The 17710-nt window shown below is 35.3% G+C and overlaps 1 protein-coding gene across 3 annotated transcripts in view; it reads left to right on the forward strand.

Annotated features, from left to right (window-relative positions):
• MAP4K5 (mitogen-activated protein kinase kinase kinase kinase 5) overlaps positions 1-17710 on the forward strand; it is a 123389-nt gene that overhangs the window by 50324 nt on the left and 55355 nt on the right. For all 3 annotated transcript variants that reach the window (XM_055289433.2, XM_063644580.1, XM_055289434.2), the window contains exons 4-8: positions 6291-6381; positions 6847-6911; positions 10793-10848; positions 16982-17029; positions 17118-17160. In XM_055289433.2, coding sequence (XP_055145408.1) covers positions 6291-6381; positions 6847-6911; positions 10793-10848; positions 16982-17029; positions 17118-17160 — 303 coding nt within the window. The remainder of the gene's footprint in view (positions 1-6290; positions 6382-6846; positions 6912-10792; positions 10849-16981; positions 17030-17117; positions 17161-17710) is intronic.

A 17710-nucleotide genomic window follows, 5' to 3' on the forward strand; every position in this document is an offset into this window, starting at 1 on the left:
AGTGATCCTCCCAGCTCAGCCTCCTGAGTAGGTGGGGCTACAGGCACATGCCACCACACCCGGCTAATTTTTGTGTGTTTTGTGGAGACAGTCTTGCTATGTTGCCCAGGCTGGTCTTGAACTCCTGGGCTCATATGATCTTCCCACTTTGGCCTTCTAAAGTGTGGGATTATGCGTGAGCCTCTGCACCCAGCCACAATTTTGAAATTTGATGCCGTCTCATCTCTCTGTTTTTGCTTTTGTTATCTGTGCTTTTGGTGTTGTATCTAGGAAATCACTACCAAATCCAGTGTCATGGATTTATTAATAATTCTGAGATTAATTAAAAATTAGAGGATTAAAATAGGAAATGCAATTCAGAAGCATCATGTTAATAATTTTAACATGAACAATGAAGTAGAAATACAGTAGACATAAAAAGCATAAACCAGTTGATATTTGATGAAATAACAAATGCAAAATGCTCATTAATATACTTTTTGTAGAATTATTATAATGTGCTAACTTTTTGAAAGCTCGGGCCAGGTATGGTGGCTCATACCTGTAATCCTAGCACTTTGGAAGGCTGAGTCAGGCAGATCGCTTGAGCTCAGAAGTTCGAGGCCAGCCTGGGCAACATGGCAAAACCCAGGCTCTACAAAGAATACAAAAAATTAGCTAGGTGTTATGACATGTGCCTGTAATCCCAGCTACTTAGGAGGCTGAGGTGGGAGAATTGCTTGAGCCCAGGGGGTTAAGGCTGCAGTGAGCCAAGATTGTGTCACTGTACTCTAGCCTGGGCAATAGAGTGAAACCCTGTCTCGAAAAAAAAAAAAAAAAGAGTTCAGTATGTAACGTTGGAGGATAGTTTTTGGTATTAGTTCAAGCTTATAGCTTGGAACACAATATTAGGAGTTTAAGAGATAATAAGCTGGGTGCTGTGGCTCATGCCTGTAATACCAGTGGTTTGGGAGACCAAGGCGGGTGGATCACCTGAAGTCGGGAGTTTGAGACCATCCTGGCCAACATGGTGAAACCCCATCTCTATTAAAAATACAAAAAGTAATCCCAGCTACTCTGGAAGCTGGGGCAGGAGAATCACTTGAACCCAGGAGGTAGAGGTTGCAATGAGCTGAGATCACACCACTGCACTTTAGCCTGGGCGACAGAGCGAGACTCCATCTCAAAAAAAAAAAAAAAAAAAAAAAAGAGAGATAATAGACTTTGTGCTCAGGAAACATAGCTATCCACATAATTATAGACATTGGTTGAATTAATTACCTCAGTATTAAGTCTATGACCTACTGTCATATTTTTGGAGGGAGAGATGTGATGAATCTTACTGCCTTTTATCTTGCCACAACCAGATTTTAATGCCTAGTACCTTTTTTTGAAAAAAATCTGAAGGTCTGCTGCTTTTAATCACTTCCCAGGTACTATTTGTTAGGAATCATTTGATTGTAAGGAAGTTTTAAGAGGGTATTAAATCCAAATGTAATGCAGAGGACCCTTATACACCAAGGGTGCAACCGACTTACTCCAGTTCATCTCCAGAGTATGAAGGCTTAACTGCTTTATGTCAACCTGCAGATACTATTAGGAAGCTCTAAAATTCTAGTCTTTTGCTTCCCAAGATTTCTACTTTTTTCTTACTGTGTTTTTACAAGTGTTTTGATTGTGGCATTAATAATGTCTAACTTGATCCTATTTTGATGCACTGATGGTAGCAGAAGCAAGTGGTAGCTAACACTGTCACTGGCTAATTGTATTCAAAGCTATGAAACTGGGAGCAAAGCCCAGCACCTCAAGATGACCCCAGATACTAAGGCTGTATCTTCGTAGTGTAACTTGTTTTAGGGGGTTGGCTGCCCACTCTAGTAAAAAATTGTAGTTTAGAGTTGCAGTGTGCCTGTTAGGCAGAAGGTGGCTTAGAAAAAAGGGGCAGAAAACTTGGCCTTCAGGATCTTGTACTTGATACACTTGTTAGCAAATCTGTCTCTTAATGTCAGCCTTGAAACACTATGTTGGAGGCTGTGATCATTGCTCTAGTAATTACTGAACATGCTTAATTTAAACAGTAATACAGTGGTTTTTCAAAAAACTTTAAAACACAAACCCCCAATGTTAACATCATTTAGAACCCAGCATGCTATAACTAATATCTACATTTCTTAGTTAATTTTTATAGCTATCTCCCAGGGCTCAAGCCAGTTTTAGGAGCTTTTAATAATTTATCATTTTAATTAGGACTAGTTCTAGTGTCTACTGTCTCAGATACAGAACTACCATCCCTTTTGGCTCTACATATTTCCCCTTTCTGGCTGAGGGGGTCATTTTTTTTTTCTAGGAGTATCAGGCTGAGTTCCCTTACACACACTCTCTGTCTCTCTCTCTCTCTCTCTCTGTCTCTCTGTCTCTATCTCTCTCTCTCTCTCTCTCTCTCTTTCACACAAACACACACCCATGCATTCTTGAGGAGCCCAAGGAAATAAGCATCTGTCTTCAGTGATTCCTGTCTCTGTCTGTGGTTTGGTAGAACCTGCAACCACCCTTACAGAAAGGAGGAGAAAAAAAACAACCTGTACGTTCAGTCTCTGGTATTTCTCCCTTTCCCGTGTAAGGATGTACTCAGCAGCCAGGTTTTCAGTAGGACATCTCTAGGAATCTTAGCTATAGTCATTCATGGCCTCTTGTTCTAATATTTCACTTTTATTATGATTCTGCTGGTAAGTGACAACTGACCGAGTCTCCGTGATTCACATTTTCAAGAGATCAAATGTGATTAGCTCTTGCCAGGCTTTGGATTAGTTCTTTTCAAGTCCGTTGTTCACCCTGGTTCCTTCGGCTAGTAGAAGGTCACATGACACAAACAGTGCCATGGATAGTGGTAGATTTTGTTAGGAGGGCTATGAACAGACTGGTAGTGATTAATCCTTTAGAATAAAGTGTCATTAACAGAAACTGTAAAGTCAGGAAGAAAAATTGGTTTTTAAGAGAAGATATTGGTACTTCAGGGCATATATTAAATGTAAGGTACTAGCAAGACATTCAGATGGAAATAATAGGTATATAGCCAAAACTGAAGATAAGATAAGGGGCTCTGTGGTTCTCAACTAGTCTCATCCTTACATTGTCAGGGTGTGAAGAATAAAATTTCTCTTCTTTAAACAAGTACCTTTTTCTTTGGAGACAGACTCTCACTCTGTTCCCCAGTCTGAAGTGCAGTGGCGTGATTATAGCTCACTGCAACCTCAAACTCTTGGGCTCAAGCAGTCCTCCCACCTCAGCCTCCTGAGTAGCTGGGACTACAGGTGCATGCCACCATGCCTAGCTTATTACTTTGTAAAGATGAGATTTCTCTATGTTGCCCAGGCTGGTGAGCAACAGAGCTGGAACCTACAAGCCTAAGTTCTCTGAACCTAGTGGATTTTATGCCACATCTCAGTGGAAAGTAATATTAATTTGGCAAATCACCCAGTTAAAAGAATAAAATCAACTATCCGAATTTCAGATTATTTTTATAAGGCTGATGTAGGCCATCAAAGAATAGCTACATCTGTGATAACCATATTTAGCTTACTTACCTCTCAGGATAAACTACAAAAACACTAGCTTTATGTAAGTCTCTTCCATGGTACAGTTTCAATTCACAGAAGATTTTACTCTCTTTGCATTAAAGTTTCAAATAATATAATAGTGAAGCAGATATATGAAGAATATATCTGAATCTGGAGTTCAAACATCTGAGTTATTAATAACCTGTGCTTCGGAATTCTTGCTTTCAGCTACAGCTGTAAAAAGTTGTCACTTACTCCCACCAAGACCTTACCTTGCCTGGTAGAAACCTCACGTAGCTGCTGCTGGAAACAGTTGTAGGGTGGAACCCAGAACTCAAACTGCTACCAAGAGGTAGTAGTTTGTTACTAGTAGTATTAATTCAGCCATATTATTGACTTTTACGGGTCAGTTTAAGAATTTACACACAATTGAGAAGTTAAGCACCATATTATGTGAAGCTACTCTGTGAGAAAATCTGTTCTAAATCCCAGACTTAACTGAAGAATTTTTCAGCACAGCTCAGTATATCTGTGCACATTTAAAAGTGAGTAGGTGGGAATCCAAAGAATAACATATTGATATGGTTAGGCTTTGTGTCCCCACCCAAATCTCATCTTGAATTGTAATTCTCAGGCGTTGAAGGATAGGCCTGGTGGGAGGTGATTGGATCATGGAGGTGGTTTCCCCCATGCTGTTCTCATGATAGTGAGTTCTCATGAGATCTGATGGTTTTATAAGTGTCTGACAGTTCCTCTAACACACACACTCTCTCGCCTGCCACAATGTAAGACTTGCCTGCTTCCCCTTCTGCCATGGTTGTAAGTTTCCTGAGGGCTCCCAAGCCACGTGGAAGTGTAAGTCAATTAAACCTCTTTTCTTTATAAATTACCCAGTCTTGGGCAGTTCCGTATAGCAGTGTGAGAACGGACTAATACACATATATTAACAAAATTATGTGCTGCTTTACTCTTCTTTCCTTTATAATTCATATTTTTTCAAACATGGAAGATGGGCTAGAATTTAGCCAGTTTGAGGGAAATTAGCATGTGTAAAGAAGTTTTAATGCTATGATGGAAAAGGCTCAGATGGAGGAGTGATATAAAAGAAGAAAGTATTCTGGTGCCCGTGAGTGAACACAGAAAGCAGGGCCTTTCCTCTGCACCTAGGTAGGCAGACTTTCTACTGTCACCTTCAGGGCTTACTCACAGCTTCTGCCTAAACTGATAATGAGGAACAGAAGGTCATCTTCTATTTTGGATTATCTCCTTTGATCCTCTTTTATTGTAAAAACCATTAAGAAGTACATTTTCAATTGTAACAAGTAGCCATTCGCACACTTATGTTTAAGGTATACGTAACCATTTATGTAATAACATGTTTTCCCAGGTTACAAATAAAAGGTAGATTATCTTTAAAGGTTTTCTCTCAGACGTTCATTCAGTTAGAAGATTGTACCCTCGTTTGGCTTCCCTAACCCTTTAAAATTGCTAACATGAAATTCTGTAACTGAACTATCAGTTAATGTTTACATGAATTGACTGTTAAAAAAAGTTCCAATGATTATAAATAAATGTGGCATATTAATAGTTAAACTAAATATATGTATGGGTTTTTGTTTCGGTTTGTTTTTGAGGCAGAGTCTCGCTCTGTCGCCAGGCTGGAGTGCAGTGGCATGCTCTCAGCTCACTGCGACCTCCGCCTCCCAGGTTCAAGTGATTCTCATGCGTTAGCCTCCCGAGTAGCTGGGACCACAGGCACCTGTCACTATGCTCAGCTAATTTTTGTACGAAACTAAATATATGTTTAAACCACATCAGTAGTGATCGATCTTTAAAAGCTTTTGATGGCATGACAAGAATATTTAAAGCTCTGTTTTGGTTTTGAACTGAAAAATTTGAAAGTATAAAGGGAAAAAATATCTCTGACTTGTGTGAAGATTTTGTTTATTTATCTAAGACCTAATTGCTGAGTTTTTCCTTCTTGGCCTTGTATGTTTTTCTAAGATGACTTTGAGTTAGAGCCAGAGTCTGTCTGGACACCACTGAACTTTTTTTTAGTGGAGGGAGAGGGAGGCTCACTATGTTGCCCACTGATTTTAAACTTGAAGTTGCATTTCAAGTTTAAAGATTACAGGTGCCACCACCACACCTATCTAATTTTTGTGTTTTTAGTAGAAACGGGGTTTCACCATGTTGGCCAGGCTGGTATTGAACTCCTGACCTCAAGTGATCCGCCTGCCTTGGCTTCCCAAGGTGCTGGAATTAACAGGCGTGAGCCACCCTGCCTGGCCTAATGTAGCTTTTTCTAATTAACTCATATGGGTTTGATTGTAAAGTACAGACCAAAAAGGAAGAAAGCAAAATTACTTTTGAAATACTTTTTCTATATACTTAAATAGTGTGTAATCTCCTTTTTCACATAATATAAACCTATTTTCATGTCACAACACACTGTACACTGTACTGTAATTTATTTCACCATCCTTGCATTATTAAACCATACTGTAGTAAACATCTGTCTTTGTACATATCTCCTTAAGAAAAAAAAATTTGTAAGTGAAATTGTGGGTTCAAAGATTCTGTATATTTTAAAGACTTCTGACTTTATAGAAAGATTCTACCAGTTTACATTTTCATGGAAGTATTGAGAATGCCTCATTCCTCATCTCTAATATTTATTGTAAAGTTTTCCTTCCTCCTTTTCATATGTAGAGATTTTGAGTAACATGATAAATAACTTATTTTGTTTTCCAGGAGATGATTTTTCTTTGATTCAACAAGAAATATTTATGGTTAAAGAATGTAAACATTGTAACATCGTCGCCTACTTTGGGAGTTATCTTAGGTAAGAGGAAAAAAAAGCATCATCTCTCTCTGTATTTTATATATTCTTTGCTACTACACTCTCTTCCTTCTATGTAAGTGCTACTATATATGTATGTTTTTAAACACTGCAAAGTTCTAAATTTTTTAGGGTCTTCCTATTTCTACGATTTCCCCCTATTATATATTAATAATGGTACTCCCATTTTTATAGTTATACCTCATCTGGCAATTTTAGTGAAACATTATAAGTGATTACAAATAAGTGTTTTAACTTAGAAAACTGATCATATTCTAAACCACTGAAGATGGGAACAAAGCTGAAATTAATGTGCTTTTCTGTGTATTGTAGCAAGATTGCATAGCAGTTTCCTGTTGCACTTCACAGTCCATTCTGAACCTTGGTGTGCTAAAGAGTGAGAGCCTTAGAGTATTTCAGTGATTGAAAATTACTAGCTAATATAATTTTCTTTCTTTTTCGTATTAGTCGGGAAAAACTATGGATTTGTATGGAATACTGTGGTGGCGGATCACTTCAAGATATTTACCATGGTACTGTTAATTTAACTTTACATTTTAAACATACTTTAGTTTTAATGATTGTTGTTTGATATTTCCAGTTAACCACGGAAATTAACAGGTAGACTTACTATTTTGCGTTCTTCTGTTCCCGGAGCACTGCATAACAGAAATCTATATTTATTTTTTATTGGTTAGTCAGTTAAACTTGCTTGAGCGCGAACTGACAAATGCAAAAGTATTTATATAATCCAAATTTTACTCTTTAGATATCTCTAGGAAAGTGTTTTATCTACAAATGAAACTTCCTAAATTTCATTGTAAAAAAATATTGAAACGCAAGGGGTAACTCACAGAAGGGAAGTTACATGTCTGTCTTAGTAACTTAACCTGCTAACCAGAAAAGCAATTTACTTGTTACTGTAATATTTTTGTATTAATATGTATGTTTTAAAGTTTTGAGTATTTTATTTAGTATTCTATTAATTTAGGCAGTTTTCTGAGTTGAATTTGACATATTCTAATACTGTTTAGAAAGTTTTGTTTTGGCTCTACTGTTTAGCTTTTAATTTGTTTTGTTGCTGCTGGCAATTTCTTGAATTTCTAGAATTTATGAGACTAAACATAGATCCTTATAATTTTTCTTCTCCTTGTTTAACATGGATATGGGATAGTAAAACTCCCATTGCAGCTACTTATTTTATAATTTGTTTTGAAGAATTACGTGAAATATTTTTAAATGTTTCTATGCTGAAATCTTTATATTGGAAACCTTATCAAATTTCAGTCATGCAGTTTACAAATGCAGCCACAGTAGATATAAAAACAGAAGTGCTATTTCACTTCAAATAATAGGTTGTAACTACAGAGCTCAGTTTTAAAATGTCAGTCAATAGAGCAGTGGTTAAATAAAGTACTCTTCAACCTGTAAAATGGAATACTGTGCGGCACTTAAAAAGATGAAGTTACTTCATAATTATTGACCTAGGTATATATCCCTAAGGCTTGTTTTTAAATGGAAAAAGTGAGTTGTGAAAGAATATGTATAACATACTTGGTCATACTTAGGCTTTTAAAAATTATATTTTTATAAGTATAAATATAGAATGTAAATGTATAGCAAAATGAAAGAATACCTATCAGTTGACTAAGTCATTAGTCAAGCAATGAGGAGAGGGAAAGCAAAGCTCAGAAGTAAACTTTTAAATTACAATAAAAACTTATCAATATAGTACTTAATTATCAATTTTAAAATGTCATAATTATCTAATTTTGTCACAACAAATCATAACAACAAAAATTCTGACCGACGTCTAAACACTGATCACTACCTCTTTATTAACAAAAATGTTTTAACATCACATAAATGTTACAAATACACAAATTACTATGATTTAGGCTATCTCTTAGGCATATGGATTTAAAATTCTCTGTGCCACTGGATTTAATTTTTTTCTATGATTTTATAAAGAATTGCTATCTTCTCATGCCTGTAATTCCAGTACTTTGGGAGGCCAAGGTCGGGAGTTTGAGACCAGCCTTGCCAACATGGTAAAACCCCATCTCCTACTAAAAATACAAAAATTAGCCAAGCGTGGTGGCAGGCACCTGTAATCCCAGCTACTTGGGAGACTGAGGCAAGAGAATCACTTGCACCCAGGAGGCGGTGGTTGCAGTGAGCCAAGATCACGCCACTGCACTCTAGCCTGGGTGAGAGAGCAAGACTGTCTCAATAAATAAATACATACATACATACATACATACATAAATAGAATTGCTGTCTTTTCTATGAAAAGTTTTTATTCCATAATTGTAATTTTTAACCATTCATATTTTTATAAAATGAGAGCACTCTTAAGATATCTGGCTTTTTTTTTTGTTTTTTGCAACTTTTAAGTTTAAAGAATAGCTTTGAAACATTAATTTTATTTTTTCATGAAATTCTGACTTTCTCTTATTAAACCTGATATTTGTTGAATTAAATTGAACCTAAGTAGTACCCATCCCGGTAGTTAGTATACTAGATAGCATAATAATCAATAAAATCTACACTTATAATTAGATGTTGTTACTAAAGTGACTTTTTTTCTTTTACTACTATTTGTCATGTTACTAAGAATCAAAAATTTATGTTCCTGAATGGGTAGAGAGAGCCAGTGATTAAAATACGCAGTTAGAATGGCCATCATTAAAAAAGCAGGAAACAACAGGTGCTGGAGAGGATGTGGAGAAATAGGAACACTTTTACACTGCTGGTGGGACTGTAAACTAGTTCAACCATTGTGGAAGTCAGTGTGGCGATTCCTCAGGGATCTAGAACTAGAAATACCATTTGACCCAGCCATCCCATTACTGGGTATATACCCAAAGGTCTATAAATCATGCTGCTATAAAGACACATGCACACGTATGTTTATTGCGGCACTATTCACAATAGCAAAGAGTTGGAACCAACCCAAATGTCCAACAACGATTGACTGGATTAAGAAAATGTGGCACATATACACCATGGAATACTATGCAGCCATAAAAAATGATGAGTTCGTGTCCTTTGTAGGGACATGGATGAAACTGGAAAACATCATTCTCAGTAAACTATCGCAAAGACAAAAAACCAAACACCGCATGTTCTCACTCATAGGTGGGAATTGAACAATGAGAACTCATGGACACAGGAAGGGGAACATCACATTCTGGGGACTGTTGTGGGTTGGGGGGAGGGGGGAGGGACAGCATTAGGAGATATACCTAATGCTAAATGACGAGTTAATGGGTGCAGGAAATCAACATGGCACATGGATACATATGTAACAAACCTGCACATTGTGCACATGTACCCTAAAACCTAAAGTATAATAAATAAATAAAAAAGAAAAAAAAATAAAATAGTTACAAAAAAAAAAATACGCAGTAGAAATTTCTCTAGATGAAGAATACACATGACTACGTGATTTGGTTTCACTGCCAGCAGATACTACCCCAGAGTTACTCTCATGGTATTGAAAGACATAGTCCCAAAGCCTCTGATTGAGTTCTTGAAATAAGAAGAATTTTATATTTCATATTAGGGAGAGATCTGGTTGCCAAAAGTGACACGGTTATTTTTTAAATTCTTAGATAAGGTACTGGATCAAGCCTCTCTTTTGATAGGTGTGGCAAAGAATTATACTAAAGAAATAGCATCTTGATCTTTAAAAAAGTATATGATGCCTTTTAATATATTGGACAGTCAATCTCTATGATTCTCTATTTCTCTGTATAACTAGTTACATGTATTTCTTTATTTTTGAAAAAGTGTTAAGGATTGCATTCTATAGACCTACCACTATGCTTTGCACATGAGTGCTTAATATTTTCAAGGACCACAGTTGTTATGGAGTTAAATCTCTTAAAGTACATTTGAAAAAATTCTCAGTGTTACCTTTTGTTTTTGTTTCTTGATGACAGAAATAATATATGCTCACAATCAGAAGAGAAGTCACTCAATTGTATAAATAGAAGTTGTTTTATAATAGTTGTCTGTTTTTTGGTTTTTTGTTTGTTTGTTTTTTTCCAAAACCGAGTCTCGTTCTGCCACCATGCTGGAGTGCAGTGGTATGATCTCAGCTCACTGCAACCCCCGCCTCCCGGGTTCAAGCAATTCTCCTGCCTCAGCCTTCTGAGTAGCTGGGACTACAGGTGCGCACCACCATGCCCAGCCAATTTTGGTATTTTTAGTAGAGACGGGGTTTCACCATGTTGGCCAGGATGGTCTCGAGCTCTTGACCTTGTGATCCGCCTGCCTTGGCCTTGCAAAGTGCTGGGATTACAGGCGTGAGCCACTGCACTTGGCCTAGTTTGTCATTTTTTAAAGTAGACTATTTCTAATCTGTTAGGTTTAAATGTATAACAATGTGGTCTCTTTTTCTTTCTAGTTACTGGACCATTATCAGAATTGCAAATAGCCTATGTATGCAGAGAAACCTTACAGGTACTATACTTTTCTTAATGTAGTTAGGCAATTATAGGCAATATTTTCTTAATGTAGTTAGAAAGGCAATTGCCTGACAATTGATAACTATAAAATGATAGTCTACCTTAAAGAGAAAGGGTAAAACAAAATGATTTTTCTGTTAATCTCTTATAATTCTGTAAAACTAGTTATTTTTCTTTCATGAATGAATCACATGAATTCATTTAAGCTGATGCCGGCACATACAGTGATCATATGTGGAATTCCACTTTGATGCTGATGCACACCATGGTCATGTGAGGTATTCTACCTTGTAGCACTTGGCCCTCAGTTGTGTAAATTGGTTTTCAAGAATGAATCACCAAACCTCTCAATTGTAACATGTTGTCTAAGCGTTCCCTTCAAGTTTATGGCAGTAAAAGGAATCTCTTCCATGAGACATGGGGGCTTTTACTATTTCTCTTGAAATAAAATAAATTAGCACAGCATTAACTCAAGGCGTTATCTGAAAACCCTAGTTCTATGTGATATTAAGTGTTATTGATAGCAGAATCTCTTTTTGTAAGTTTGGTTAACATTGCATTAAACAGGTTTCTTTACTTCAGGGCCTGTGAGAACTTTTAGTATGCTAAAATGGGTTATGAATATTCAATAAAGATACAGAGTATGTGGTATTTCTCCCAATTTATTAATTTTTTTCAGTGCGCTGAAAGATACTCACTGAGAAAATTAGGAATTAACAATTTTGTTCATATACTTTAAGGCATTTAAATTTGGAGGAGGGAATAAGTAGTAGTGATTGTGGTTTGTATTTTTGTAATTTACAACTGATAATTGTTAATTAATGCTTCTATCCCTAAATTTCCTAGATTGTGTAGTTTCAACTTAGAAAGAAATTGATACTCTATGTGTTGTTCTCTAATATTTTTGAAAATGGGAGATTTGGCTGATCTAGGAAAAAGTTCTAGTCAGTTTTGAAGAGTTGGTTCCCACATGCTTTAAAAGACATAACCACTGCCAAATCTTACTGAGAGATAAATCAGATTAATTTATCTAACATATATATATTTTTATATATATATAGAGATGTGTAATATATATGTATGTATGTGTGTGTATATTCCTGTAACATTTACATAACATAGAAACCTACTTTATTGTATCTACATAAAATACAAACTTAATCATACACTCACAGCAGAGAATTATTGACAAATTCATTTTCTTTGTATTTTAATATCCAAAGTTCATTGTTTCCCTAAGTATTAAAGTACTGAGTAGAGGTGAAAAAAAAAAAAAAACAAAGTTGGATTTGCACTCTGGCACTGGTATATGACCGTAACCTTTTATATAGTTCTAGTTCCCAAAATACAATCCTGTACTGCATAACATTTCAGTCAAAAATGGGCTACATATACAACAGTGGTCCCATAAGGTTATAATACTATATTTTTACTGTACCTTTTCTATGCTTAGATATGTTTAGATACACAGTAATTGCCATTGTGTTACAGTTGCTACAATATCAGTACAGTAATGTGCTGTGCAGGTTTGTAGCTTAGGAGCAATAGGGCTATACATATACCCTAGGTGTTTAGTAGGCTATATGTATATACCATCCATGTTTATGCAAGTACCCTCTATGATACTTGCACAACAAAATTGCCTAACAATGCATTTCTCAGAATGTATGCATCCCTATTGTTTTGTGATGCATGAGTATATAAAATGAGGCTTATTTGCAGGAACAAGGATGGAGCTGGAGATCCTTATGTTAAGTGAAATAAGCCAGAGATAGAAAGACAAACATCACATGTTCTTACTTATTTGTGGGATCTAAAAATCAAAACAGTTAACTCACAGACATAGAAAGTAGAAGGATGGTTACCGGAGGCTGAGAAGGGATTTGATATGGTCGGGGGGGAGTGGGGATGGTTAATGGGTACCAAAAAAAAAAAAAAAAAAAGAAAAGAATTAGTTCTAGTATTTGATAACACAACAGGGTGACTATAGTCAGTAATAACTGAATTTTATATTTTCATATAACAGAGTGTCATTGAATTGCTTGTAACTCAAAGGATAAATGCTTGAGGGGATGGATACCACTTTGTCCATGATGTGCTTGTTTCACATTGCCGCCTGTACCAAATAAATTCTCCATAAATATATACCTACTATGTACCCACAAAAATTAAAATTAAAAAAAAAACAACAATATGACGCTTAGGAAGGGAATACCTCCAATATTATTTCCAATTTTAAAATTCTATTATGCAGATAAACTTCCACATCTGGTCAAAATCAAGTAACAAGAAGTAGATTTACCATGCTACCCAAAACAATCAAATAAAGTAGGCAAAATATATGAAACAGTGATTTTCAAGAAACTGAACATCAGGTAATGAAGGACAATGAGGCCTGAAAAATAGGAAACAAACCAAGGAAGCCATATAATTGCCCCAGCTTATGGCCTTGGGAAAGTTTTCAGGCCACAGTATAGTGAGAAGGAACCCAGGTGGGGTCCCAAGCCAGTTAAGAGTATTTAAGGTAGAGTATTGGAGAGTACTTCAGAGTATTGGAGTATTTTTGAAAATTCAAAAATATACAGCACCCAACAAAGTAAAATTCACAATGTTGGGCATCTACTCAGATTACCAGACAAGCAAAGAAGCATAATAAGATGAAAATGAGTAAAGGCAACCCACACTGACAGAAATGCTAGAATTAGCAGACAAAAACATTAAAGCAGTTATAATAACTGTTTAAGATGCTTAAGAAGTTGAGATATGGAAGGTATAAAAAAGGCCCACGTCAAACTTCTAGAGATGAAAACCACAGTGTCTGATGGAATTAACAAAGGATGAAATTAACAGATGATTAAATATTGCAAAAAACGTATATTTGAATTTGAGGGCATAGAGATGGAAAATATTCAAAATGAAACATGGAAAGAAAAAATAGTTTTTTTATAAATGAAGAGTATAATTAAGCTGTAGGACAATTTCAAGTGGCCTAATATGGATTGGTGTCCTTGAAGGGACAACAGAAGAAAAAGGGACAAAAATGAGAAAAAAAAAAAAAAGAACGAAGAGACAAAGAGAAAAAAAGGAAAGAGAAAAGGGAGACAAACTGAGAAGGGGAGATGGCTGAAAATTGTCCATATTTGATGATAACTATTAATATGAACCCACAGATCCAAAGTGCTCAACAAATCCTGAGCACAAAAAAAAAAATGAAAAAAAAAACTACACTAAGACACATGAATCAAATTGCTTATTTGATTAGAACATCTTAGAAGCATTCAAAACAGGACTCATGATATACAAAAGAACAGAGACAAGGAAGATTTATTGTTAGAATAAGTGAGAAGACAGTGGAAAATCTTTAAAGTACTGAAAAGAAATTGTCAACCTAAAATTCTATTCCTAGAGAAAATCTCTTTCAAAAACAAAGGCAAAATAGAGTTTTTCAGACTTATAAACACTGAAAGAACAAGTCACCAGCAGACCTATCCTACAAGAAATGTTTAAGAAAGTCCAACATTATGCTCAAAGAAAATGCTCATTGGAGCATTTTGCATTTTCTATTTTCTGATTAGAGATGTTTAATCAGTATATATTCTGCAAGTACTAAAAAATCTGAAATCTGAAATAGTTCTAGTCCCAAGCATTTTAGATAGGGATATTCAGCCTGTACTTATAGGGAAATTTATAGCACTAAACAGAAGCTCTCAAATCAGTATCCTCAGCTTCCACCTAAGAAGCTAGAAAAAGATGAGCAAATATAATACAAAGTAAGCAGAGAAAGGAAATAAAGATCAGAACAGAAATAAATGAAATGGAATGGAGAAAAACAGTAATAGAGAATGTCAGTGAAATAAAAATCTGATTCTTTGAGATGAGCAATAAAAATGATAAACATCTAGACAGATTGATCAGGAAAAAAAGTAAAAAGAGAAGAAACAAGTGATAAGCATCAGAAATGAATGATGGGATATCAAGACAGAATTTACAAATATTAGATAACAAGACAGTATTATGAACAGTATTATGCCAATAAAATGGACAGTTTCAACAAGAGATACAAACTACCAAAGCTCACTCAATTATAAATAACCTGAATAATCCTATATGTATTCTCACAAAGAAAACTCCAGGCCAGATGATGCCATACAGTAAATTCTACCAAACATATAAGAAAGAAATAATGCCAATCCTATATATACCTATCTAGAAAATTGAAGAATGAGGAATAACTCCCGAATCATTTTGAGTCAGCATTTTTCTGACACCAAAATTAGACAACAATCTTACAAGAGAACAAAACTACAGACTAATGTTCTTCATAAACCTAGGTGCAAACATTAAAAATAAAAGGTTTAGCAAAGGTAATCCAGTAATATATTTTAAAAGTTAATACATCATAAACAAGTGGAGTTTATTCTAGAATGCAGTGTTGGTTTAATATCCAAAAATCATTTCATCTTAACAACTAAGAAAGAAAAACCACATTATCATCTAAATACACACAGAAAGGGCATTTAGCAAAATCCAACATTCATTCCTGATAAAAAATTCTGAACGTGCTAGGAATAGAAAGGAACTTGGTCAACCTGATAAAGGGTACCTGTGAAAAACCTATGACTAAATCATACTTAATGGTAAAAGACGGGATGTTTTTTCCTCCAAGCTCACCCAAACAGGGTGATGAAGTCTGCCTTTACTACTACTTTTCAACATTGTCCTAGAGGTTTCAGCCAGTGCAAAAAGAGAAAATAATGAAATAAAAGGCATCTGGATTAGAAAGTAGGAAGTACAACTCTCTTTATTCACAGACCACATCATCATCTATATCGAAAATGGAATAAAATGCTTTAACGTTTTTGTCTGCTAATTCTAGCATCTCTGTCAGTGTGGGTTGCCTTTACTCATTTTCATCTTCTTATGCTTCTTTGCTTGTCTGGTAATCTGAGTAGATGCCCAACATTGTGAATTTTACTTTGTTGGGTGCTGTATATTTTTGAATTTTCAAAAATTACTCCAATACTCTGAAGTACTCTCCAATACTCTACCTTAAATACTCTTAAAAACAAAGTAGCTACTAGAACTAATAAATTAGGCTAGAATGATTGTAATATTCACTATCAATATACAAAAATCAATCAGATTTATATATACTAGCAACAGACAATCAGAAGTTAAAATAATACAACATATAATAACATAAAGAATATGACATTCTTAGGGATAAATATGACAAAAGATGCATAAACACCTGCATACAGAAAACTACAAAACTGCTGAGAGAAACTAAAAACCCAAATAAATGGAGAACTATACCATGTTCACAAACCAGAAGACTCAATACTGTTGAGATGATAATTCTTCAAAAATTGATCTATAGATTCAGTGCAACCCTAATCACAATTTGAGGAGGCTTTTTATTAAAGAAGTTGACATGCTGATTCTAAAATTGCTGTGGAAATGTAAAACACCTAGAATAGTCAGACAACTTTGAAAACCTGATCTATATTGCCAGAAAGCACATCAGTGTTTGTGAGGGTTGTGGGGAAGAATGGGAAAATTATAAAGGAGCACCACATAAGGAAACTTTTAGGTGTAATGAGTGTGTTCGATATCTTGATTGTGTTTAGTGAAATATTTCTGATTTTTATCAGAAAATAAATTAGAAATCTTCAGGCCAGGTGTGGTGGCTCACGCCTGTAATCCCAGCACTTTGGGAGGCCGAGGCAGGTGGATCACTTGAGGTCAGGAGTTCAAGACCAGTCTGGCCAACATGGTGAAACCCCGTCTCTACTAAAAAATACAAAAATTAGCTGGGCATAGTGGTGCATGCCTGTAATCCCAGCTACTTGGGAGGCTGAGGCAAGTGAATCACTTGAACCCAGGAGATGGAGGCTGCAGTGAGCCAAAATCACTGCCACTGCACTCCAGCCTGGGCAGCGAGACTCTATCTCAAAAACAAAAACAAATCTTTAAAATATAGTGAACATCGATTTACTTATCTAGGTTTTTTTCTCCCCAAAAAAGACATTCTAGTTTTTCTTATTCAATAAGAATTTAAGTAGAAAATTTAGGAGTCACATTTACAGTTTTGCTGATACATTCTTTTTTTTTTTTTAAACTTTTAGGGTCTTGCCTATTTGCATACTAAAGGCAAAATGCATAGAGATATCAAAGTAAGTTCGTTTAATACATTTAAATTGCCAATTCTATTGGAAGAAATTTTATGATGCTAATTTAATTGTATTTGTATTTTTGTTCTAGGGTGCTAATATTTTATTGACAGACCATGGCGATGTAAAATTAGGTATGTTATTTCAAATTCCTAAAATTTTTTCTAAAAATTTAATGACATTTTAATAAAATTTTTATAAAATTTTAAATGAGAATTAACATTATACAGATTTCATTTTCATATCAAGAGTCGCAGTAATGTTTAACTTTTGATCCAGTAATTTTACTCCCAAAACTCATTCTAAGGAAATTAAACCTAAAGATGGAAAATCCATATTCACTGAAGCATTAACCATAATATTACTTGTGGTAGAAAAAATGCAAACATAAGTCTAGCAATAGAAAAACTGTTAAACTGTGATAAATCTATTCAATCATTGATATCTATAAATGTGTAAGAGTAACATCTGGTGTGTTATATGACAAAAATGGACTGTGTATTTATTTAGTATTTTACAACCACGCGTTTCTGTGTGTTATTTTGTTTGTTTTGAAGTAGATGGTCTCACTCTGTCATCCAGGCTGGAGTGCAGTGATTCAGTCATAGCTCACTGTGTACTTGGACTCCTGGCCTCAGGCGATCCTCCCACCTAATCCTCCCAAGTAGCAGGGATTACAATACA

Source organism: Symphalangus syndactylus, chromosome 8 (assembly GCF_028878055.3).
Source record: "Symphalangus syndactylus isolate Jambi chromosome 8, NHGRI_mSymSyn1-v2.1_pri, whole genome shotgun sequence".
Lineage (NCBI taxonomy): Eukaryota > Metazoa > Chordata > Mammalia > Primates > Hylobatidae > Symphalangus > Symphalangus syndactylus.